General features: G+C 39.9%; 3 protein-coding genes across 6 annotated transcripts in view; 2 read left to right on the top strand and 1 right to left on the bottom strand.

The window, feature by feature from the left end:
- Positions 1-5,492, top strand: part of syt7b (synaptotagmin VIIb) — a 219,581-nt gene extending 214,089 nt beyond the window's left edge. For all 3 annotated transcript variants that reach the window (XM_015953136.3, XM_015953137.3, XM_015953138.3), the window contains one exon: positions 205-5,492. In XM_015953136.3, the coding sequence (XP_015808622.3) occupies positions 205-309 (105 nt within the window). In that variant the 3' untranslated portion in view covers positions 310-5,492. The remainder of the gene's footprint in view (positions 1-204) is intronic.
- Positions 5,493-15,543: 10,051 nt separating this feature from the next.
- On the bottom strand, positions 15,544-18,630 carry sdhaf2 (succinate dehydrogenase complex assembly factor 2). The gene is made up of 4 exons (XM_015953133.3): positions 18,479-18,630; positions 17,726-17,949; positions 16,934-17,043; positions 15,544-16,021 (listed from the first exon to the last, which is right to left on the bottom strand). The coding sequence occupies exons 1-4, from the start codon at positions 18,503-18,505 to the stop codon at positions 15,879-15,881; spliced, it is 504 nt and encodes a 167-aa protein (XP_015808619.1). The 5' UTR covers positions 18,506-18,630; the 3' UTR covers positions 15,544-15,878.
- Positions 18,631-19,023: 393 nt separating this feature from the next.
- LOC107381446 (cleavage and polyadenylation specificity factor subunit 7) lies at positions 19,024-23,150 on the top strand. Of its 2 annotated transcripts, none has more exons than XM_015953132.3 (9): positions 19,024-19,308; positions 19,532-19,708; positions 19,911-20,014; positions 20,094-20,239; positions 20,321-20,663; positions 20,964-21,064; positions 22,146-22,290; positions 22,378-22,613; positions 22,880-23,150. In XM_015953132.3, exons 1-8 carry the CDS (start codon positions 19,225-19,227, stop codon positions 22,607-22,609), a joined length of 1,332 nt encoding a protein of 443 aa, XP_015808618.1. In that variant the 5' UTR covers positions 19,024-19,224; the 3' UTR covers positions 22,610-22,613; positions 22,880-23,150. The 2 variants fall into 2 exon arrangements, with proteins under 2 accessions (XP_015808618.1, XP_015808617.1); XM_015953131.3 differs by having other exon boundaries at positions 22,375-22,613.
- Positions 23,151-23,230: the final 80 nt, after the last annotated feature.

Raw genomic sequence — 23,230 nt, 5'->3', positions numbered from 1 at the left:
CTCACATTTATAGGATGGCTCGCCAGGCTAGCATAATTCCTGAAAGGGGGGAAACTCTGGATTGCTGCTTCGCCAGGAGACTGTATTACTATGAAACGAAGGCTGCTTTTTGACCTGAAAACTTACCATTTTACCTTTACTGTAAAAATAAAATCAATCTTTAATAATAATAAAGGACCTGAATCAACTCTTTGTTTCTCACAGATTTATCTTTCATGGAAGAGTGGCCCCGCTGAGGTAAAACACTGGAAGGACATGATAAGTCACCCTCGCTCCGCCGTGGCCCAGTGGCACTCTCTCAAAGCCTAAAGGGGCCCAGCAGCAAAACTGCCCAAAGTATTTTCTCCTCCCCCCTCAGAAGTCAGCCTCAGCCTCTCTGAGCACACACCACGTCTCCCTAAACGCAGCGCTGGGCTGTAGCTCATCTATCATCTCTTTGTTCTCAGGCCTCTTTGATATTCCCCACCCTTAAATTTCACCCCGCTGTCGAGATCTGATCTCCACCCGACTCCTTCATATCTATTTGTCTGAACTTAAAAACGTCTTTGATGTCTTCTCTTCCCTGTGCCCCTCTTTGTATGAACTTTTTTTTCAGGATATGTCTCAATCTTTCTTCCATCGTGTCAGCCATTCCTGGAGTCCTAACCTCAGAGCAGAGTCTCTTGCTGCTTTACAAATACAAACTTCCAACCACAAATGGAACAAACCGATAGTCAAAACTTCCTGTGAGGCAGCAAGATGGCCTGTGATCCAGTAGGAGTGTTGATGTCACCGACCCCGCGAGACCCTGGTTCCACTCACACCTGATGTTGCAATACGGAGCTCCCACTCTGCTCCTTCCACCTTCACTACCGATCCTCCTCACCAACTAAATGCCTGGAAAATCAGGAAAACTGACACAGGTCATGGAAAAGTGATGGACTACACTTAAAACTGACTGGAACTCACTTTGTTTTTGTGATCTTTTTCACTTTTTGCTTCAACCACTGTAACGATTCTCCCTAAGCCGGAGCCCTTTGTCGTCTGTGCGTGATGTGGGTGATGTGTCGTAATCCTAAATGATGTCCTGCAACAGAAAAAAGGGTACAAAAATGAACAATTAACTCTGGTCGAACGAGGCAAGTGTTGAAAAATCCTCATGGAATAAAGAAAAGAGTGAAATGTTTTCTTCTTTTATTTATTTATTTCAAAGAAATTAGAGAATCAAATCGCTCTTCCAGACAGAAAAATCATCTGCCATGTTTTGGGTTATTGTGTGTATGTGTGTGATTATTATTTATAATAATGATGAAAATAGCTGAAATTGGAGTCAGTCCACTCAAATTACACTCAGAAGTGTTTTGCTATTTTGTACAAAATAGATATTTTTTATAAGTAAAGTTTATGTATCTGTTCTGATAAAGTATGCTGTTCTACCACAGAGATTCATAGAGTCTAGATGAAACATTTTCCAGTTGACCAGGTGAAAATTGAGCAGATTTAACTTTTCAAACTTTTTTTTTGTTCATTTCAACATTTTCTACTGTATATTTTAAGGATTATTACAACACAGAATTCAGTCGCGTTACAATCGAATAAGAAAATTTAACCAAAGCTCTGTACATCATTAGGTTATGAAAATAACAATTGATTAAAAAGATGTTGGTATAATGGCATAAATTACCATTAAAATCAGATAAGATTGTGACTCACACAACAGCTTGAGAATGGCTTATATCTCATGAAGTAGGGTTCTGTCACACAACTATTAGTATTCTACCCTTTCTATGTAGATAGCTTTTTGAGAAGCCTCAGTTTGGAAAAACAGAGATTAGTTCTGACCAGGTAGCTGAGCTAACAAATGCGGTCAGTTTAAAAATATTTCTGCCATGTGAAAGTTTCACTTTGAAGATGCAATAAGTAAGCGTTTTATTCAATTCTGTTTATTTATATCGCGCCAAATCACGACAAGAGTCGTCTCGAGGCACTTCACACAGCGAACTGAACTCCAATACAGTTCAGTTCATCAAGCTTATCAGTAAAAAGTTCCTTAAAAAAGGAACTCAGCAGGTCGCGTCGAGGCACTGACTAGTGTCAGTGTCTTTACAGCAATCCTCGTGCTAAGCAAGCATGTAGAGACAGTGGAGAGGAAAACTCCTTTATAACAGGAAGAAACCTGCAGAGGATCCTGGCTCAGTGTAAGCAGCTAGTAAGTTGTGGCCATCCGTCACAACTTACTGTGGAATATCACGAAAGAGTTTCGTTTCTCAATCATGTTGGAAAAATAGTTACACTGAAACAAAATTCCTTCTCAACCAGTGGGGGGGGGGGGGGGGGGGTCAGTTTTTCTCTTTTTTAATTTTCACTTTAGGCAGCTCGGCCCGGGCCAGGTGGGGACAGGTTGCCCTTGTGTGGCCTGGTTGTGTCTACAGAGCCCTCTCAGTAACACGGGCGTGGCCAAGCACGTGGGTTGCCAGTTTTTCTCCTTTTAAAAGGCCACAAAGAGACACAGCTTTGTTTACAATCTTTCCTGCCTCCAAACTTCCTGGTTCCAGAGCCAACAATATGCAAGTTCTTCAGGTTGCGCACAGACACTGCTGCACCGGCATTGATAGTCTGACACAAATCAGCAACTAGCCGCAGCGTTGTGGTCAGAATGGAAGCCAGTAAAATAAGCGATTCAGAAGTTATTTCTTGTACGCCTAAGAATCCACAACATAACGTTGAGCTAACAATGCTATCGGGGAAGCTGAAAAAAATACTCAAAAATATCTAATTTTTTTTATTACCAACAATATTACAGTGAAATGTTTTTCCTACGCATCAACTTACTGTGTATGACACATCATTCAGAATCTTCTGGCACTGATCCATAACTGGCAACCGGCATGAAACTCATGAAAGGAAGTGAGTGGTGGCTGCAAGCTGCAGTAACCACAAGATGTGACTCTTAACGCCTTCATAGTGTTTTACAGCACCATGAATTTTCCAATTACATGTTTATTTACGAAGATTTATGTAGCTATTTATAGCAGAACTTATCTGCTGTAGCATTTCTGCCGCAAAATCATGAATTAGGACATTTTTGGCGATGTAAAGATAATAAAACTTTATTTGTGTAAACTTCAGTCATTTTGCAGTTGGAATTGTTTCAGAACTCTTACTGGTCCCCATGTGACTAGGTGTTAGAGAGCAACTAATCTGTGTTTCTGCAAGCTAAGGTTGTTCACAGATCTTCATACAAAACTCAATAAAGGTTTCCCGACTTTCTAATAACAGCTTTCTTTAAAAAAAATAAGAACTATGTCAGAATGTTTAATTACAAAGTTGTTGAAACAAAACCAAAAACTGTAAAATCATGAAATTGCTGCGTTTTGAAACAGAGATGGAATGTTTTTATGGAGACTAATAGAAATGTTAGATGATTAGCAATAAAGTATAAGGACTGTTGCAAAGATTACCTGAATATGAGAACGTGAGGCAATCTCCTGGGGAAGTTGCAATAATACATTTGTGAAACTGTTTCATTTTTATAGCATAATGTGAAATTAAATCATTTTAATGCATTAAAACCTGCAAATAACATTCAGAAATAATCAGATCTTTCTCCTTCCACCAAGAACTGGTGAGCTTTTTTTGAGCAAGTTTAATCAAAAGCCAAAGCAACACAAAAAAAAGCTGAAAGCAGCTGCTCAGTTTGATAAATCTGGTGACGCAGATGGTTCTTATGTGAATGTAGTCATGTGCATCTAACAACAACCCATCTGGTTGGAAGATAAATGCAAGCTGCCACCAGAAATTAAATGATAAAACATCTTTTTGTTTTCTCTGACAGGAAGCTGGAGGTCCCCTATTTCTTGTTTTGAATATTTTTGTTGTTGAGGTCCAGTGTTCTTCTTAAATCAAGGTGATTACAGCCACTTTGTGCAAGTTGGAACCTGAACACTTGAAGGTTGGCAGAGCTGAATGAACTCTGTGTGATCAAACTGCTCAGGAAAATAAGGAAGCAAAATGTAAAAGGAACCTCTTTTTGACCTTTTTTTGTAATTTGAGTGAACTGACGAGTGTTAAAAAGCTTGTGAGTCCTGATGAGGTAATAACTTTAAAGAGCTGTCCTGCATATAAATGCACTGAACTGTGCCTTAATGCACAGAATCCAGCAAATGACTAGACTGGCTTTAGTGACTGAAATCAGAGGTTGGTCTGTAGGTCTTTGTTTTACTGCCTGAGTGTGACCTCCATCCAGCTCAATATAAGCACGTATTGATCAAATGAATGAAAAGAAATGGGAGTAATAATATCTGAAGGGAGGGGAGTACTTTCCACTGTGTGTTTTATGTCTACTGGATGTGTGTTTGCGCTGTGTGTGAGTGTCAATACTTGGGTTTTACTTTGTGTGATTGTATTTTTTGTGGATCCCGGTGTGTGCGTCTGTGCTAGCTTTTTGGTTAGCCGGTTTAACACAGAGCAGCATTGTTTACCCTTTTTTATTCTGAATTTAAATGTTCTTTTTTTTTTTGAAGATTTTCAGTTTTGTAAGACTCGCTACACTTTTTGGAAAGCAAAAGCTGGAACAAACCTCTCTTCATAGCCGGGTTTTTGGTTTTTTATGTGTGGTTCAGCTTTAGAAGCAAATCTCTGACATGTGAGCTGTTTTCTATTTGACCGTCAAACACCAGAGGTTCACATTTAATCCTGCACAACCTTATGTGATCTGGTTTAAAATTAAAAAAACACACAAAAAGGTGGCGCCTTATCATCTCAGCTGGCTCACACCCAAATCTCCCCCACCGTGCACACATGCTTCCTGTTCTGTGTGCACCTTGTCGACCCTAACGCGCCTTGCTCTCCACCATATGTGCTCCCACTTCGAGCGTCAGAAAGGAGGAGGGGTGGGTTAAAAAAAAAATAAAAGTGAGATGTGAGATAATCATCACACCTTTGCATCAGCTTTAGCTCTCGGCTCAGAGCAGAGTGTTGGAACGTCCCAAAATAAGCAGGAACAGAGTCATCTGTCTGTCCCGATGGCCCTGTGTGGTGAGCAGGGGATTATTCTGAATGCTGCTGACTAAGCATTACATTCCAAAGACTTTCTGAAAGTCACGTAAATCAATGCAACCTACGTATTCCACAAAAATAAGTCAGGGTTTGGGATATGAAATTTAAAAAGACAAGCTCCTCGCTGGCTGAAAACCACACTCTGGACAAGCCCACGGTTCTGTTTTGGGTGCATTCCTCGCTTGAAAATAAAGAGAGGTTAACCAGCAACACTTTCATTTAGAAACTGTAAAAATAATCGTGATGTGCCCTGTATGTAAAAAAAAGATGAGTATTTACCGGGGTTGTTTGATATCTGTCTGTCGTTGGTACCACTGACCCCCCCCCCCCCCCTTCCCCCCTTCCAGTTTCACTCCCCCTTTTCTCTTTGAATTCACACATCTGTGGGGTGCACAATGTTGAATATCAGCTGTTTATTTATTTATTTTTTAATCTGTACAGTGTATTTATAAATATAAATGTGTACATAAAACAAGTTCTTCTGGTCTGGTTGATTATATATATATATATATATATATATATATATATATATATATATATATATATATATAGCAAAGGCTTCTCTGGTTTATTTCTCTAAAGGTATTTGAACAAACACAACTCACTAACATAGAGAATTATACAATATCTGATCAAATTATGATTTTGATAAATTTATGGGAAAAAAGCAATGATTTTTATATTGAAACTTGGAAATATTTGGGAAAAAATTGTTTTTTTTAGCTGATTCATTTTAAAATCCTGATTCCTGAAGCGATGAACAGAAGCATAAATTATGAAAAACCCACATCTCTACCGTCATGATACATTATTCATAAAGTTTGCAGTTTTAGCTCATGCAGTCATAGACTAGTAAGTTCTTCAAAGGTAAAACTTTCTCAGCTGTTTCTGAACTGACAAAATTTTTCTTTCAAATCAAATCAAAAATACTTTATTAATCCCAGAGTGAAATTCAATTGTTTCAGTACAGACAATTCCAACTTGAGTATTTTAATTGTTTCAATCATTAAAGAGCAAGTCACCCCAAATCAACATTTTTTTTTTTTGCTGATAAGCGATATAAATGAGTGTCTAACCGTGCTGTAAACACATGAAGTCAATAATTCAGCACTTTAGTGCATCTAACGCCAGGGACACACCGGCCGCGGAAGCACCGTGAAAATGGGATCGCCTTCATTCGGCGCCCTTGTTAAGCTATTCTATAGACCACATGGGCCGCCGAAGCGCCGCGAATCACCTCGCGCCGGCGCTCCAGCCCGCGCCGTGCAGCGATCCTTTCGGCGTCGGCTCTATTTTTTTCGCGTGCCGCGGGTGAATCGCGTCAATTCTGGCAGGAAGTCAAACCTAGACATAAGAGGCAGGCCGGTAAAGTTAACAAAATAAAGCATTTCAAAATAAAATTCCACAATAGTCAAATGTGTTCGTAAACAGACACTGCAGAAAAACCACACGAACACGCACACACACACACACACATCGAACTTGTGTGCGTTTGTGACCACGTGAAGGGGGGTGTGGTTTTGGGTGTCTTTTCACCGGAGCAAACAGGACAGAGAGGCAGAAAGTCTGAGGCAAGCAGTTAAGATGGATGACTTTAAATTAATTATGGAAGTTGAGAAACACAAGGAGCTGTACGACCCCCGAAAAACATGATTATTTACGTACCCATTTAGGAATAGACTGCTAGGATACAGCTGCAGAATTGGAGCGGGTTCCAAGAGATTCAACTGGCAGAAACAACTCATACCTTAGGTTCACACACACACACACACACACACACACACACACACACACAGATACACACAGTCACACACACACACACGTACAAACACTCAAACGTAGAGGAAAAGAGCTGAGAAAAGGCAGAGAGGAAATGGAGGACACCAACTGTTTAAAAGAAAAACTACAGCTGAGCCGAGGTGCGCCTCGACTGGGGCGCGTCTGATCTGAACTGAGGAGCGGCGAGCAGCGGCCGAATTTCGTGAGCGATTCGCTTCTTGGCGCTTCCGCGGCCGGTGTGTCCCCGGCGTTAGTTAAAATTTAAATATTCTGCCTAAAACTGTCAGTGTTGCACCGTCGTCAGGTAAAAACTCAGCACTACATTTGAATTGAAATCTGCCACCTCTATTGGCTAAGAGGTACACAATGACATTAGATGGTACATTATGATGTCACAGTGCCTGTCTGTGTGCATTTGTTGGCGGCTCCGCCCTCTCAGTCTGCCAGGCAACCGCGTTTGTTGCATTTTTCAAACATGAAATGGGAGTGGAGTAATTTCTTGTAGGGGGTGACTTGCTCTTTAAACTGCATTAGTTAAACACCTGTTACTAAAAAGAGCTTTGAAAAATAAAACAAGTCAAACCAAAAATATTTTTATTGTAACATATCATATTACATCTTTTTGTTCATGCTTCAAAATTAGGATTCTTTTCTGACAACTACAGATGCACAAATAGAATACATTTTATTTGTTTAGCGCTTTCAACACAACCATGCAGCAGCTGTCCAAAGTGCTGCGCAACAACAACAACCAGCTAAATTATAACATTTGAAAAGACGTACAGTTAAAAAGAGGAACTAAAACCAATTCAATCATAAAATGCACAAATGTTGGCAAGAAAACGGAAAGGAGACAAACCTATAGGCTTAATACTAAAACCAGGTTTAATAAGAAAGGACTAAAAACCAAACAGGCAATTAAAATCCTTAAAATAAACAGAAGTAAAATGAAGCGATCAATGGGATGGAGGTAAACCAATAGATTTTATACTGGAACCAGATTTAAGTTTTAGATTTGAGAGTTAAATGCCAGAGAGAAAAAGTGTGTTTTCATTCAAGATTAAAAAGCTGCCATTGAAGGCGCCAACCTAACATGGAGGGGTAGGGAGTTCCATGGTTTTGGTGCACATACAGAGAAGGCCTTTTTACCACGGGACTTCAAGAGTGCCTTAGGACCCGTGAGGAGGAGCTGATCCTCAGACCTCAGGGCACACGGAGGGTGGTAGCGGTGGAGCAGCGCACTCAGGTAAGAAGGAGCTTGGCCATTCAGAGACTTAAAAACTTAAAGAAGCATTTAAAATCAATCCGGAATTGGACCGGCAACCAGTGTGCGGATCGGAGAATTGGTGTAATGTGTAGTCTTCTAGTTGAAATATAATATAATTGTCACATTTGAGCCAGGAGGAGGTCAGGGCCCAAGATGCCGAAACCCAGAACGACACAAGGCGGTAGCGGGAGCGTAGTAAAACGTAAAATCCTTTTATTAGGAGTCAATGTCCAAAAATCCAAGAAAGGGCAGGAAGCCAAGCCTAAAGTCAGTAACCCGAATGACAAAAACAAAAAAGCTCTTTGATGAGCAAAACCTAGAGTTTCACGAGGAGGAACAGAACAACACTGACAACGACAACGGACCGACACACACTGAGAGACAAGACGGGGTTTTATACACAGGGGCTGGGTGATTAGGAAACAAGCAGCAGGTGCGTGGGGAGAGAGCACCAGAGGAGAGCCTGATGAAATCAATAAACCAAATGGGAAGGGAAAACTAAGCAGAGGGGGATAAGCCTATTCCCTACAACCTATGAGACCTATGAACCTATGAGACTACATAAATAAACCTAAAAGACTCGGGGCACAGGAGAACCAAAACATAAATAACTAAAGACCTGAGGAGTGAGGGAGAAACAAACAAGTGGAGAAGGAAAACACACACTAAAGGAGAATAACGAACACCTGTAGAAAACTACGGGGAGTGACTAGAAGGGAACCTGAGAAGAAACCTGGAGGGGACTGGGGACCACAGGGACACAGAACATGACAATAATATAATATAATATAATATAATATAATATAATATAATATAACATCTTACTCATTAACATAAATTTTGACTCAATGTAAGTATGTACTTCTCCAGTCAAACTAGAGTAGAACCCTTTGTCTTAAAAATTGTTGTGTGGTTCCCTCAGTCCAGCCACTACATCCTTTCCAGGAAGGAAAGGCCAGAAAACTCAACCTGAGAGCAGTGAACCTCAACTGGCGTCCCGGCCCGCCAGATCTTTCTACCTAGCCCCCCAACCTTTCAGGCCCTAATGCCCCCCCGGGGGACTTTGAAGTTTAGCAGCAAATTCAACTTCCAAAAGTCAATAATCGTTTACATTCTTCAAACACGTCTAAAACTACAATTAACACAGTTTAGATGGAAAACAAATCCATTTTAAATATGAAGAAATTAAGATACAATAACTGCATTGCCTGGTTCTGTTTTTAACACAGCAAAAGTGTTGTTTGTTCCTTTGATTTTGCTGACGTTTCGACTAACACTGTAGTCTTCCGCAGAGCTTCGCCGCTGATGGTGGCATCACTTCCTTCTCCGTTTATCAGCAGGCAGCAGAGGGCGGCATCGTCCTCTGCTGCACGTGCTCTCCTCGCCGATGGCATGCTCTGAAGAAGACTGCAGTGTTAGTCCAACCCCAGAAAAACAAGGTAAAAACAACTCTGTTGCTGTGGTAGACTAAATAATCAAATAATGCAGTTAGATGAAATGCACAGAATAAATGTACAAAAGATGTTTAAGATACAATAATACGTGCACTTTATTTTAGAAGAGCATCTGGCCCTCACAGTCTGCTGGAAAAAACGTCAGCCCTTGAGCAAAAATAATTTAGTTGAGGATCCCTGCCTTAGAGCGATTACTTTGAGTAGTAAACAAAGTAAATACAGAATATGAGTTGATACCTGCAATTTAAGTTGATTTATATAGAAAAACAGGAAAGTGGTACAGGAACACACATGCTTGGGCTCTCTGAACAGCATCCAATGAGCTTTTGCTTACAATCTAATAAAGGCCAACCCTTCCTGGGTCACCACCTAATTAAGTCTTGGCACTTTCTTACTGGATGAAAACCAGAAAGCTGTGTGCTACGTCTAAACTAACTGAAAAAGATAAATGGCATTTGTGCCTTAATAACTGATTGTGGAAGAGAACAAACAATTTCAATCTACTTAGATTGGATAGTTAAATATCAGGTAAAAAACAGAGTCGAAGTGAACCAGGTAAAAACAAACTATCTAGCAGTAGATATCAATTAAAGGGGACATACGATGCAAAACTCACCTTTGACGTCCTTTTGTGCTGTTATGTGGGTTCTACTGACTCTATAAACTTTCCAAACATGAAAAAACTTTAGCGATTCATTTGTTTCAAAGTGTTTGACTTAGGAATCATGTGTCTAAAAAGCTGTTTCAAGAAAGCCCCCATTTGTGACATCACAAACAGAGAAAAGCTTAGAGCCGCCTCTCACGTGACTGTGAAAGAGCTGCTGTTGGAGGAGCAGCAGCTCTACTCTGAGCCCCTCCTAGATGCAGACGTTTCTTACCTTATAGCAGCCTGAGCGGGGGATGGGTGAGCACAGCCAGCTCCCGCTCGATTTACCTAAAGCAATAGCATAGCATAGCATAGCATAGTTTATTTATATAGCACGTTTAAAATGCAGCATGGGAGCTGCCCAAAGTGCTGCACAGGCTAAAACAAAACACAACCGTTACAAGGAGCTAAAACAAAGGATAAAAATCTCAATCAAAGGCAGGTAAAACATGATGAATACTAAGAACACATTAAAACAATGATACAATAAAACACTAAAATGAGTCACTGTCTAAAAGCCAAAGTGTAAAAGTGGGTCTTTAAACAAGATTTAAAAACCGCCAGAGACAGAGCCTGCCAAACTCCAATGGGCAAAGAGTTCCAAAGCTTTGGGGCAGCATGCACAAATGCTCGATCCCCCAGTGACTTTAGTCTCATCCGCGGCGTGTACAGCAGCAAAAGGTCAGCCGACCTCAACGTGCGAGTGGGCACATATGGAGTGAGAAGGGCAGAGAGGTAGGGAGGTGCCAGGTCACTGAGTGCTTTAAAAACAAAAGTCAGTAACTTAAACTGCACTCTGAAAATGACAGGGAGCCAGTGAAGATGTTCCAGAACAGGGGTACTGTGGCTACGTCGATGTGTACCCGTCAAGAACCGGGCAGCAGCGTTCTGAACAACCTGTAGCTGATTCAGGGCAGAGTCCGGAACACCAACGAGGAGGGCGTTTGCATAGTCCAGGCGAGAGGTAATGAAGGCATGAATGACTGACTCCAAATGCCTCCGTTTCAGGATAAGAACCCTGGAATGGCTCATTCTGGAAGGTACTGAAGCTGTCAAGAATAAAACTGCTGAAATCACTTTACGTGAGAGGGATTTAGTGCAAAGAATTTCATAAACATTTTTTATATTGAACATAGAACTATCTTTAAGAAAAAGTAAGATTATGTCTCCTTTAAGGAAACAGAGTTCTGTCTGTTTCAAAGCATCTTCAAGAGAGAGCTGAATTCAGAAACATAAAGTATGTCTGATAACATTTATCTCAGCATTAAGAGGATGAAGAATAGCTTACCAATAGGTGGGCCTAAAAGAAGTGAAATGAGGGGGAAAAAACACTTGAGTGAACGTCCATGGAAGCAGCACTGAGGACAAAGCAGAGAGCCATCACGACACAGGAAGCAACAGTGGAGGATGACAGGAGCACTGGGCTGCAGATAGGCGCAGTGGGTGTGCGTGGGAAACTGCTGAATAAACACTCAAACAAGCCTCACAGATAGAGAGACATGCATTGTGCTTCCCCTGCAAGTGGGATCTTGGTATCCTTTCTTCTTCATCTTTTTTTGTAAAGCGGAGAATTGTGACAGCCACTTAGGATGGTGCTCAATTATTTAGAAGCTGGAAATAATATTCCGATGGTTTAGCTATGAGTAAAAGTAGGACAGTGTAACATGAGACAAATGCAAAAGACAGTTTCTTTTTCACCATCCTTAATGATCAGTATTAAAGTTAAAGTCACACTAAATAGTGTTTTAAACTTTAAGCTAGAACATTGATCTCAGAGATTGTTGCGTTAGAAACTGTAGTTTCATATTTGACACCACTCTACAACCCTCTACTGGCCAGACGCTGCACTTAACAATTTTGTGGAGCAAGTAGGTGTCCTTTAAAGAGTCTAAAGGAGCTTACACATTAGTGTCGGCACGTCCGGGTACGGAACCAGAATTTGGTTTCACACATGGGTCAGATATGTGTTTTCCGGTCTGAGGCGACTCTTTTTTTCAGACCTCCTCCCCAGCGGTGCGACTGGGACCGAGGTGACACTGCAGACTGATTGGCAAGCTGAAATTATGCATACCACCTTTCGATTGGCAAGTAGAATCAGCCATCAGGGGATTCCTGCATGCACGATTTATTTTCATTCTGGATGTAAACTTCTCTGTTGTAGCACTGATAAGTGGCCAAAAATGGATGGATGGATGGATGGATGGATGGATGGATGGATGGATGGATGGATGGATGGATGGATGGACGGATGGACGGATGGATGGGTGGATAATGATGTGTGTTTTGACCATGCCTGTAACATACTTTGAGATTTATCAGCTTGTATAAATTCTTAATTCCTAAATCAGACGTCACCACAGGATCTCCTCTACCCTAGCATAGCTGCTACTTACCACATGGCCACATTTATGGTGGTTCTTTCCTCGTGAAAGAAGGAATTAAAATTCGTTAAACTTACAGCCATTTTCCTTCTGCTTTTCTCCATGTGGGTTCAATCACGTCTATTTGTTGATGCGCATTTGTAGTACTGGATGTATTTTCACACAAAACCTAAAATAACTTTTGCCGCATTTTGAAGATAAGCTCTTTCTTGGCATAAGAATGTATCTTTAAGATTCACTTACATAATAAATGACCAGCACTTGTATAGCGCCTCTCAGCGTAAGGACTCCAAAGCGCTTTTCACTACAGTGACTAAAAACGATTACCTCTGTTTTGCCCTCATCCCTTCACACACACATTCACACACTGATGGTGATGAGCTACGATGTAGCCACAGCTGCCCTGACAGAGGCGAGGCTGCCGAGCACAGGCGCCACCGGTCCCTCCGACCACCACCAGCAGGCAAGGGGGGTTAAGTGTCTTGCTCAAGGACACAACAGCAGAATTCTCTGTCTGGAGCCAGGATCGAACCTGCAACCCTCCGATTACTGGACAACCCACTCAACCTGTTGAGCTACTGCTGCCCCCGGTGATCGAAATCTAAAGATAATCGTGTCTATGGTTGACATTTATGACCACATCTGACATACATATTTAAGTTTGTAGAACAAGCGTGTGATAAATGACTTACTGCTGGAAACCGCTGGCTTTTTGATTCCCGCTTCCTGTGAGCCTGCGGGCTGCTGTGAAGCTGTGAGCGGGGCAGAGCCGGCAGCCCTGCCTGATGGAAACAACGAGTGTGGACCGACCGTACCAACTTGAGGAATTGGGGGGTGGGGGGTGGGGGACTATAATTTCTCAACAATTAAAAACACATTGTTTTGTATTTGCAGACTAACTTTTACGTTGTGGTTTTAGAAGACAATACAGGTTTACTGATAGCATTTATGTGTTTACAATAACTTTTGTGGGGGGGACAACTTTGTGTGAGGGGGGGGACGCATCCCCCCTGGGATCTCCGCCTATGGGTGACAAGTAATAAAAGCATGGACTACGGTCTCCAGATGAGCTTGTGACACTAGCGGCTTGATCATGGATAAACAGCAAGGATGAACAAAAAACGAACGCACCACTCCATTTATATGAGTCTCTAGCTTTGGTGGTGCATCCAACTTTACACGCAGATTAGTGACTAGCTCTTTTTTAAAAGAGGCCAGCAAAGAGAGTTCAACTTCCTGTTTAGAGGCATGACTAGCGCTTGGACTAAAAACGATTACCTCTGTTTTGCCCTCATTAAAACTTAAAAAACTGGAGGCCATCCATGCTCTAACTTCATCTAGGAAATCCAGTAGTGACAACTGTGGCTGTAGAGCCCTGTCTCAGGGGAAAGTAGAGTTGACAATCATCTGCGTACAGGTGGAAATTGACCTTGTGCTTCCGTAAAATTGAACCAAGGTGCATCAGACAAAGAGAGAACAACAGAGCCCAGAACATACCCCTGAGGTACCCCTCAATAAAAAAAAATCATAAGATTTATTGTCAATAAAAAGCATATGAAGAAGAAAAATATGTTTGCTTTTTGTTAGCATCATGGCTGAGCCTTGAAGTAAAAGTAAGCGAGTAATGTATTTGGAGGTGAAGCAAAGAGCTAAAGCCAGATCGGCACGGCCTGCGCTAGTTTGCGTTAAAGGAGGTTACAAAATCACAGACTGGTGGTGACCTGGCTTTGTTGCTACTGGACTTTAACTAATAATATTTGTTGTCCAACAGTGTAGATCTTTTTACTTTGTGGTTTATTTTAGTATTAGTTGGCTCGTATTTGTATTAGCTTGTTGTTAGCACTAGCTACAGCAGGCTGCTGAAGGATTGTTTACAAAAGTTGCAATTCCACTTTCAACCGGTAGGGCGGTTAAAATGTTCCAACCAACTGCTCCAAACTTATGAGATGTTAAAAGTACGTTGTTGAAAAAGGTGTCATGACACCATGTTTAGGTAAACTTCTAAAGTGCCTTAGAGCTGTCCAAAAAAACAAAAAGAATACTGAATTCTATGAAGTCAAGGGCATGTTTCAAAACTGTTCTGGAATAAAGTCATTTTGAGTAAATCTACTGGTTAATTTCCACCAGTGACTAATGGAGAAACAGATGGCTGAGGAGCAAAGAAAACACAGAGGGGAACCCTTCTGACATCATCTTGCTCTATTTCAGGGCAGGCAGAAAAAAAGGAACAAAAAATGAAGGTCATTATCTTTCAGTTCACAAATAAATGAGCCATAAAAAACAAATGAATCTTTGTTCCGTCGTGGTCTGTGACGCTGTCCTGCTTGTGTAACACCTTGACCGGGGGATCATATCTGCATTATGATTCCATGGACGTGCACAAGCCGGCTTGTCATCCCTTTTGAAATTCTGTGCACATCTCTTGGCCAGAGGGCATCTCCTTTCCGCAATCAGTACAAGGTTCCACTGAACCAACATGACAGACAGTCGGACAAGAAATGTTCCCTGTAGTCCACACGTGCTGATTCTGTGGTGGGGGAAAAGAAAAATAACCTTGTCTACAAGGTTTTAATTAGACAAGCATTTAGTTTAACCAGTGATCGAGTGTGACAGCGCAGGAAAGCAGTTCGGGAATTTCGTGGTACAAATTGGCTCCAAATTTTATAAAAGTGATTCAATTAAATATTTTTCTCAAGGAACTCTTTCAGTTTGGTTCGAACCATTTAAGTTCAAACTTTTCTGCGGATGGATGTCTAATTGCATATGAATTAATAACTTTAAGACTACTGTAACTCTACATAATAGGCCTCTATGTCACAGGACACCCAGACAGGCAGGCAAACTAAAGCGATCTGCTGCCATCTGGTGTCTGAAAAGGTTACTGCAGGATGAGCAACCTTCGTTACGTAACAAGCTGCTGCTTTCTGTCAGTCATGGCACCCTCTTGTGTTCCACTCATGAGTCAGGCAGGAAACCAACCAGAATAAGAACATTTATTAAATAATACACATATTCTAGTATTTATTTATAACTTGAATAATCAGAATGCATCTCACAAACAAACCAGTTTCATTTATGGTGATGAATCACACATATAATATAGTAGTTATTAATACTGTGTCTTAATTACAGTTCTATCTTTAAAGGCCAGCTACAACTTTAGATATACCTTTTCCATCAGAAATGCAGCATATAATATGTTGAGAATCCTTTTTTTACTTCATGTTTTATAAAATTAGCATGAAACAAGGCTGAGTTTGCGTGGCTTTTTCTGGATGTTGTTTGCACTCGTGTTCACTCCCTTTGGTAAGTCTCTAAGAACGATCCAGCTGATACTCTTCATCCAGATAGTCCAAGCTGGGTGCATCCAACCTCTGTTCGTGGTTTTTGTTCTTTGTAAACTCCTTCAGCATTTCCATGACTTCTACTTGGTAGACTTCAGGAGTAGGATACGTTTCTGTAAATAGAGAAGGATCCAATTTAGTGAGGTTTCTGAGTTAAAATGTTGCTTGGATTAAAAGCAAGAAGCTGAACTATAAGACAATTGGCTCTGAAGTTTGCAAACAGGATAGATCCTCTGAAATCTGATTGGTTTATGTGTAAATAAATGTTTCCATATAGTAGTTTTCTCAGCCAAAGCTGGTTATAAAACCTAAAAAGCTATGCTTTAAAATAGAAATGCCTCATTTATTTCCGTGCAACGCAACTATCTGAAAATTGTTTTTGTACTCCGGGCTGCTGCAAAATAATATGCTGTTGCCATTCTTACAATATTTCTATTTTTCAGCTTGGTTTCAAATCAGCAAGTGAAAAAGAAATTTTTATCATTTGTATTGCAGTTTTTAGTAGCTTTTATTTGTCTATTTTTGTTTTAACGGATTTTTATTCAATTTGATTTTTTTTATTATTATTACTCAGATTTTTTATGTCCAGTTCAGAACCTTGGGCCGCAGCTAAGGTGGTAGAAGGTGCTTTATAAATGAAAAAATTGAAATTGAAAAGAAGTCACTCAATGGTAAATGATTTAGCAAAGTTTAAAATCTTAAAACAAAGAGGTGGCTTCCTGCAAGTTTGTTAACTTTTTGTTGCTTTGATTCATAGTTAGTGAAGTGAAGAACATTTGGTAAAATCATTACTATTATCGATTAAAGTGCTGATAGAAGATCATTTTTAATGACGCACACAAAGGCTGTTTTTTTAACCCAAGCTAGTGAAATAACTTGACAGCAAACACTGAGAAAATCTACATCCACAATATTTAATGGTGAAAAGGTTAAAGCTATAGAACTTAAAACAAACAAATAAATAAATAAACAATAAGAAGCTTGTCCAAGAAAAACCTGTCAAGAAAAAACAATCACTCTCTCACCCGTGGCCCAGTAGTAGATGTCCCAGTCGTTGCTTGGTTCATTTATCAGCCTGTCGTACTGCTGCAGCTGGCTATAGGTCATTTTATTCAGGTATCGTTTGGCAAAAATGCTGCAAGAGACAAGAGGCATTTATTAGACTCCAAATTGAAAAGTGGACTGCACTTTCAAAAATACATGAAGCCGCATCAGCAAAGTTGCCTTAAAATATGTAAAGTTCCAAAATGTCACCTCATATACTATTATTGTGAATTCAATGGCAGACAATTCAGGGTATCTGCAGGTTTATGGGAGCCAAATTTAAGACTTTTTAAGACCTTATTTAAGGCCACTTTGACCAAATTTAAGCTTTTTTTTTTTTTCAATTTTATTTCTGCTATAATTTCCAGCTATTGCCTGGGACCGGTGCTAACCACGTCGCGAACGTGGAATTAATCATCCAGTTACCATTAAACTTGCACTTCTCCACGGCACAAGCTCCCACTAGCTTAACCAGCTAATGTGCTCATCTAAAAATAGCCCCCTTTCACAACCAACTGAATGTGTACGGTTCCGCTTACGCCAACATTATACACAAAAAATGCTGAAGACTAACTAGAAATTCACAAAAATGAATAAAATAATCTAGTTTACTGGGTCTTTGGTAATTTAAGACCTTTGGAAACTGTATTTAAGGATTATTTGTAATTTTTAAGGATTTTCAAGGCCTTAAATTTGGAAAAGTAAATTTAAGACTTTTTAAGGACCCGCAGTTACCCTGCAATTACAATAAAGAAAAGACTGAGTGTGAAAACCTGAGCAATATGCAGTTCTCCAACATGCCCCTCTTACGACTCTCATATAGAAGCCGACGTCTCTTGGTGTCAATGGGCTCATCTGCCCGTTCTACCCAGGGGGGCAAAGGGATTTCAATCAGGTCAACCTGGGGGCCATCAGGAGCGTCTCCACGATAACCACGGGATGATACCATCCCTATGATTGACGGTCTCCATGCTGCCTGGCAAACCCCTGTAAGCAGCTGACAGAAAACCAAAACACACAATCATATTATTTCCTTCTGTGATGTGTTCAAATTCTGTTGTTCAACTGATGCAATGTATTTTGTTGATACAATACACTAGGTTATACCATCTGAAACCTTGCACATGTTTTGGTAAAGATTACTAAAAAATATTTAGACTGTCTTATAAACCTGTGGTTCTAAATATTGTGCATTTACAGCTTAAATGTATGTGATCTTGGACTGTGCTGATTATTTTTGTTGACACAAAAAACATGTCTATCATTTACCTTTAAAATAACGGTTTAGCCATTTAGTTAATGTATATTATATGTACGTTTATATATATGACATCAAGCGTGTTGTGCAACCATCCTCCAACAGTAAACATTGTAAACATCCAACATTTGTAGCACCAAGGCTATAAGAGGTCAAACATGACGGCACATTTTGCGATCGTGCTTTTAAAACAGATATTAGAGAGCTTTAACTCTGTTGTGGTTTTTCACATCTTAAAATACACACAGTAGAAAAACCAAGAACTCACCCTTTTCGCAACAAAAGAAGACAGCATATTAAACTTCTTCTTGTACCGGTGGGTAGACTTAAGCGTTTTCCTTCTCACAAATGTCTTTCTCGACAAAATTACACAAGTATGCCTAGCTTGTAAACGCTCTTACGTCACCACCGGGCTGCAACGGCAAACTTCCGACTGCGCACATAAGTTGAGGTTGAGAGATGAAAGAGAAATGTAACTATAAAAGAAACATGCTTAAGCCACCAGAAATAAATATTAAACATTATTGGTTAATTTGTGTATCTGTAAATATTCGCACAACTCCCAAATAAATTAACTTAATGTGAATTTAAGCCTAGGACCCAAAAAGTGGATTGTTGTTCTCTACCGGGGAATTACTTCCTACGCACTGAGTGAAAAAACAAGGAGCGTTAGCTTATCAGGTAGCCAACATGCGAGATAAATAGTTTGGTTATGTGTTAATTTATCGGTAAAGACTACTGCCTAATTGAATTAGTAGTTCGTTAAATTTATTGTTTTTTTGGTGTTTTGTTTTAGCTAAAGATTTAGCTTTTTTTTTAGTAGTTGCGGACCTGAGCGAAGCGAGGACGGTTAGCGTGAAAACTGACGTTAACGTATATAATTTTAGAAAAATCGGGGCAGTGTTTGTTGTGCATCATAAATGTGCACAGTGCTGTTGTGCAAACTGAACAGGTAAAATAAGCGAAGCAACTAAAACGCTTCCGTGCCTGCAGTTGGCATCTGAGGCCCACACGATGGCTGCTGCACAACCTGCAGCCGAACCGAGTTCCTCCAAAAACGACATCGATATATACAGCGACTTGCATGCGAACGATGAGGTGAGCCTAACGGGAAAGCTTATTTAATCTGTATCAAATGTTAAAGTTAATCGTTGTACATTTTAAGTTCATTGCTTACAATTTTATGTGAGTTGTATTATGCAAAAAATTAAGATAATTTTAAAATCAAAATCAGAGATGTAATAAAATAAGTGGAAAATATAAATTAAAAGCGTTTCTTGTTCAAAAATGTCAACATTATTGTTAATTTTTTCTCACCCAGGATTTGGAAGCAAACGACCTTTTTGATGCTGTTCTTACTGGAACGGTTGATCAAGACAAAAAGACGATCACTAAGGAAGCTTCGGCTAAAAAAGAGGATAAACCAAAAGATGGGAATGCACATAAAGGAAGAGACTCTTCAGTGAGACTCTCTTTATACATTGGGAATTTCTCTTGGGTAAGCAGTACAACCCAGTTAGTGTTATTGTAGGAAATCTGCAAAAGCTGTTTTTTTCTTTTGTTATATATATATCATCTCCACATACATAATTATGTTGCAGTGCCTCTTGAGTTGCCTTTTACTGTAATTATTTCTTGTCAAACTTTGTCTTTTTATCCATAGACATGTTCCCTCCCCTAAAATATGCTTCTACTTACAGTGGACATCTGATGAAGACCTTTTAAATATAGCCAAAAGACTGGGTGTAAAGGACGTCGAAGAGATCAAATTTGCTGAAAACAAAGTTAACGGCCTGTCAAGGGGGTAAATATATTTAAAAATACCACTAAATACTTTTGCTTTGGATTCATAATTATGTATTCCACATCTCTTTGTGTTCCAGCTATGCAGAAGTGGTGGTGTTGTCTGAAAATTCCTTTAAAATATTATTGGAAAAAATACCACAATGCCATATCAATGGGGAGAAATTAGTGTGCCGTTATGCCACTCTCCAGAATCTTTCTGTATTTGAGGATATCGCAAATAAACGTAAGATATGGCTATAATTCATTATATCACAAAATTTATTGACTGACTTTCTTTAAAAAAAACCTTTTTACTCATTCACAGGTATGCCCGTACAAGCTAGTTCCGATTCTAAAGAATCTATTTCCACACAAAAGACTTCCACACCAGTATCATCACAGCAGCCCAGGAACCCTCCTGGACCTCCACCTTTCCCACCACCTTCATTTCCACCTAGTTTTCCTCCATCGCCCAGTCCTTTCCTCCTTCAGCCACCCCCTCTGTTCCCAAACATGCCACCTGTAATGTCGCCACTCATTCCACCTCCTTTGTTCTCGCTGCATCCTGCTCAGACAACTGGCCAACCACCTTCTGGTTTTCACATGAGTCCTCCTTTCTTCAGCCAGACACAGGAAAGACCGAGCAGACCGTTATACAGCCAACCAGCGTAAGAGCACGTTTTGTGTTATCAACGCCATACGATCTAGGACTCTGGAAGGTGCCGTATGAAATACAGGCCATTTACTGTAAGAAATAAAAAAAAAGACTTCTTCACAGTGCGATTGTCCAAAAGCCTATGGAATGTTGTTGGAAAAAGGAGAAAAATAAAGTTGTTGCTTGCTATTACCCTAGTGAACTAGACCAAATTCTTGCTTTGCAAAGTTTGAATAGTTAAAAGTTAAATAATGTATTTATTTAGTCTGGCTTGCCGGGCTTGTTTGCTAACATTATTCTGTTTTTGGTCCAGAAAACTCTCTCAAAGCAAAGACGATTTTGAAGAACTAATGAGCAGAAACCAGACCATTGCCAGCAGTGCAATCACCAAGGCCATATCTGGGGCAACAGCTGGTGAGTACAAATGATCAGGTGCTGTAATTAAAGTACCCAGAACCTCATAAACCACACGGGGAAAGGATTATTCCTTACAGTTTTGGTTTCCCCAATACCTGTGTCGTCACGGAGAAGGCATCTTGTAGGATGTCGAAACTTTCAGGTAAAAAAAAAAACCTTTTCATCTAAGATACTTGCCCAAGAAGAAACAGATATTTTATTAGTTTTACCAATGTGTAATGAATTTCATACTAATTTAAAAAATGTACTTTTTGTTTTACATTTTTAAATAATTTACGATTGTTTTATTGGCGGCTAGTGATTTAAATTTTAAGAGTTCTGTTGTAATTAAAAGCAAAAACATCCCAGTAAGCATACTTTCATATTGTGCAATTGCAATCAAATATAAGAAGGTAAAAAAAAAAAATTGTACATTTGTACTTTAAGATGGACCTCTAAAAAGTTCTTAAGGGTCAACTTTATTCATGTTTTTTAATACATTTGCAGTGGTTTCTAGTAGGAATGAATGCCTTGTAGTTCGTACTCTGGGGGACAAGAAGCTCCGGTGCGCCTGTTTGAGGACGTAGATGCCAGCTGGAGGAGAACGTAGCTTCAGACGGCAGGATTTAGAGTTTTATTTCCTGATATTTGGATATCTTGCCTTGGATTGGCTAACTGCAACATGACTCTACCACTGACTACATTTGCTTTGCAACGTTGATTTATCTCCACAAATGACACAAGTCTGAAGGAGTTCTGCTGTTGTGGAGTTGCTAATGCTAATCATTAGCATCTACTAGTCGAGACGTTCACTGCCGTTTCCTGGACGGTAAACCAACAACAGATTTCCCCGTCGCGAGTCAAGATGGGTGAGTCCATGAATGTTAAGTGACAGTGTGACTAGATCTGTCAGGCTTTTCTGAACCGAGTGTGTTTCCGTCTAGTGTCTATCAAAAGCTAATGAAGGAAATAGGGGTAGAAGACTGTTTTCATGGTTAAACTCAGTCATTGATCATTTTCAAAAATAAGTTAAAAAAATTTGTTTCCCACTGAACCTGCTTTTTAAAAGACGATCTTATTTCCTGAATTTCTAATGCAGGAGAGCAGCAGATGGCCATGGAGACACTATTAACGGCGATTGCCATCATAAAGCAGTCTAAAGTGCACGGGGATGAACGCTGCCGAGCTTTGGTCACCTCACTCAAAGACTGTTTAGTCTCGATCCAAAGCAACTGTGAAACCAGGTTTGTATATTTAGGAAACTTGGTTTGAGTGCTTGTCTTTCTTAGAGGGTTAAGCTTTTTTCTAATTAAAGATTTTCTTTTTAGCAGGCGTTCAAGAGAGAAAGACAGAGACCGGGACAGAGGTCGTGAAAGAGACCACGACCGCGACAGAGATCGTGACAGAGAGCGATACCGAGATCGTGACCGAAGTGACTCTTACAGCAGGGAAGGTGCGGGAACGTCTCGAAGACATAGAGAACATTCCTGGAGTGGAGACAGGGACAAAGAGCGCTTACGAGAGCGAGAAAGACATCGAGATTACAAAGACCGATACTACTAACCTGGTAAGATAAACAGACTTAACTACAAAAGTTATATATGCTAAAAATTACATTGAGTCAGGGGAGCATTTCTTCCTTTATAAACATTTTAAATGAGCAGTTATTTGTATTCTAATCTTCACTGTAGGTCAGACACAATATCAGGATAATATACAGCTCTTTAACGTCTGAATTTAATATGAATGCATTAACTGAAATCACGAAAGATTGGCATCCCTTTATTTTTTTTACTCTGACTTTGTTCTGGTTTTGTTCCCTTTTCTCCCCAGACTGAAGAATCCTGCCGGGGAAAGATGAGCATTTTCTTGCACCAAGGTTGATAAATGTCAAAACTCTTTGAAGCTGAGACATTGGATGTTTGAAAGTATGAAACCTACTTTTTATCAGTTATATTCACCATGTCTGATTTGTTTTAAGAAAAAGTTGTGTAGATTCATTCTTGTATTATAGAATTTCAACATGCATGTAGTGAACACCTGTTAATAACTTGTTTTCATTCTTTTTTTTGTATAAATTCTACAAATAAAAAAAAATCCTCCAGTGTTTTGTTATAACTAACTACACAAAGCTGTAAAATTATGTCACATTGACAGGAAATAGACATTTAATCATTCATCAAT

Source organism: Nothobranchius furzeri, chromosome 9 (genome assembly GCF_043380555.1).
Source record: "Nothobranchius furzeri strain GRZ-AD chromosome 9, NfurGRZ-RIMD1, whole genome shotgun sequence".
Lineage (NCBI taxonomy): Eukaryota > Metazoa > Chordata > Actinopteri > Cyprinodontiformes > Nothobranchiidae > Nothobranchius > Nothobranchius furzeri.
This window is presented reverse-complemented; position numbering and strand designations above follow the sequence as displayed.

Bases quoted from the DNA above. Each gene is read 5' to 3' on its own strand.
- sdhaf2 (XM_015953133.3), bottom strand. From the start codon at position 18,505: ATGCTGTCTTCTTTTGTTGCGAAAAGG. The intron at 17,950-18,478 runs GTGAGTTCTTGG...GTTTTCTGTCAG, and splicing joins CTTCTTTTGTTGCGAAAAGG to CTGCTTACAGGGGTTTGCCA. The intron at 16,022-16,933 runs GTGAGAGAGTGA...CTCTATTTACAG, and splicing joins CATCTACTACTGGGCCACGG to AAACGTATCCTACTCCTGAA.
- LOC107381446 (XM_015953131.3), top strand. From the start codon at position 19,225: ATGGCTGCTGCACAACCTGCAGCCGAACCGAGTTCCTCCAAAAACGAC. The intron at 19,709-19,910 runs GTAAGCAGTACA...TTCTACTTACAG, and splicing joins ACATTGGGAATTTCTCTTGG to TGGACATCTGATGAAGACCT. The intron at 21,065-22,145 runs GTGAGTACAAAT...TTTCTAATGCAG, and splicing joins CATATCTGGGGCAACAGCTG to GAGAGCAGCAGATGGCCATG.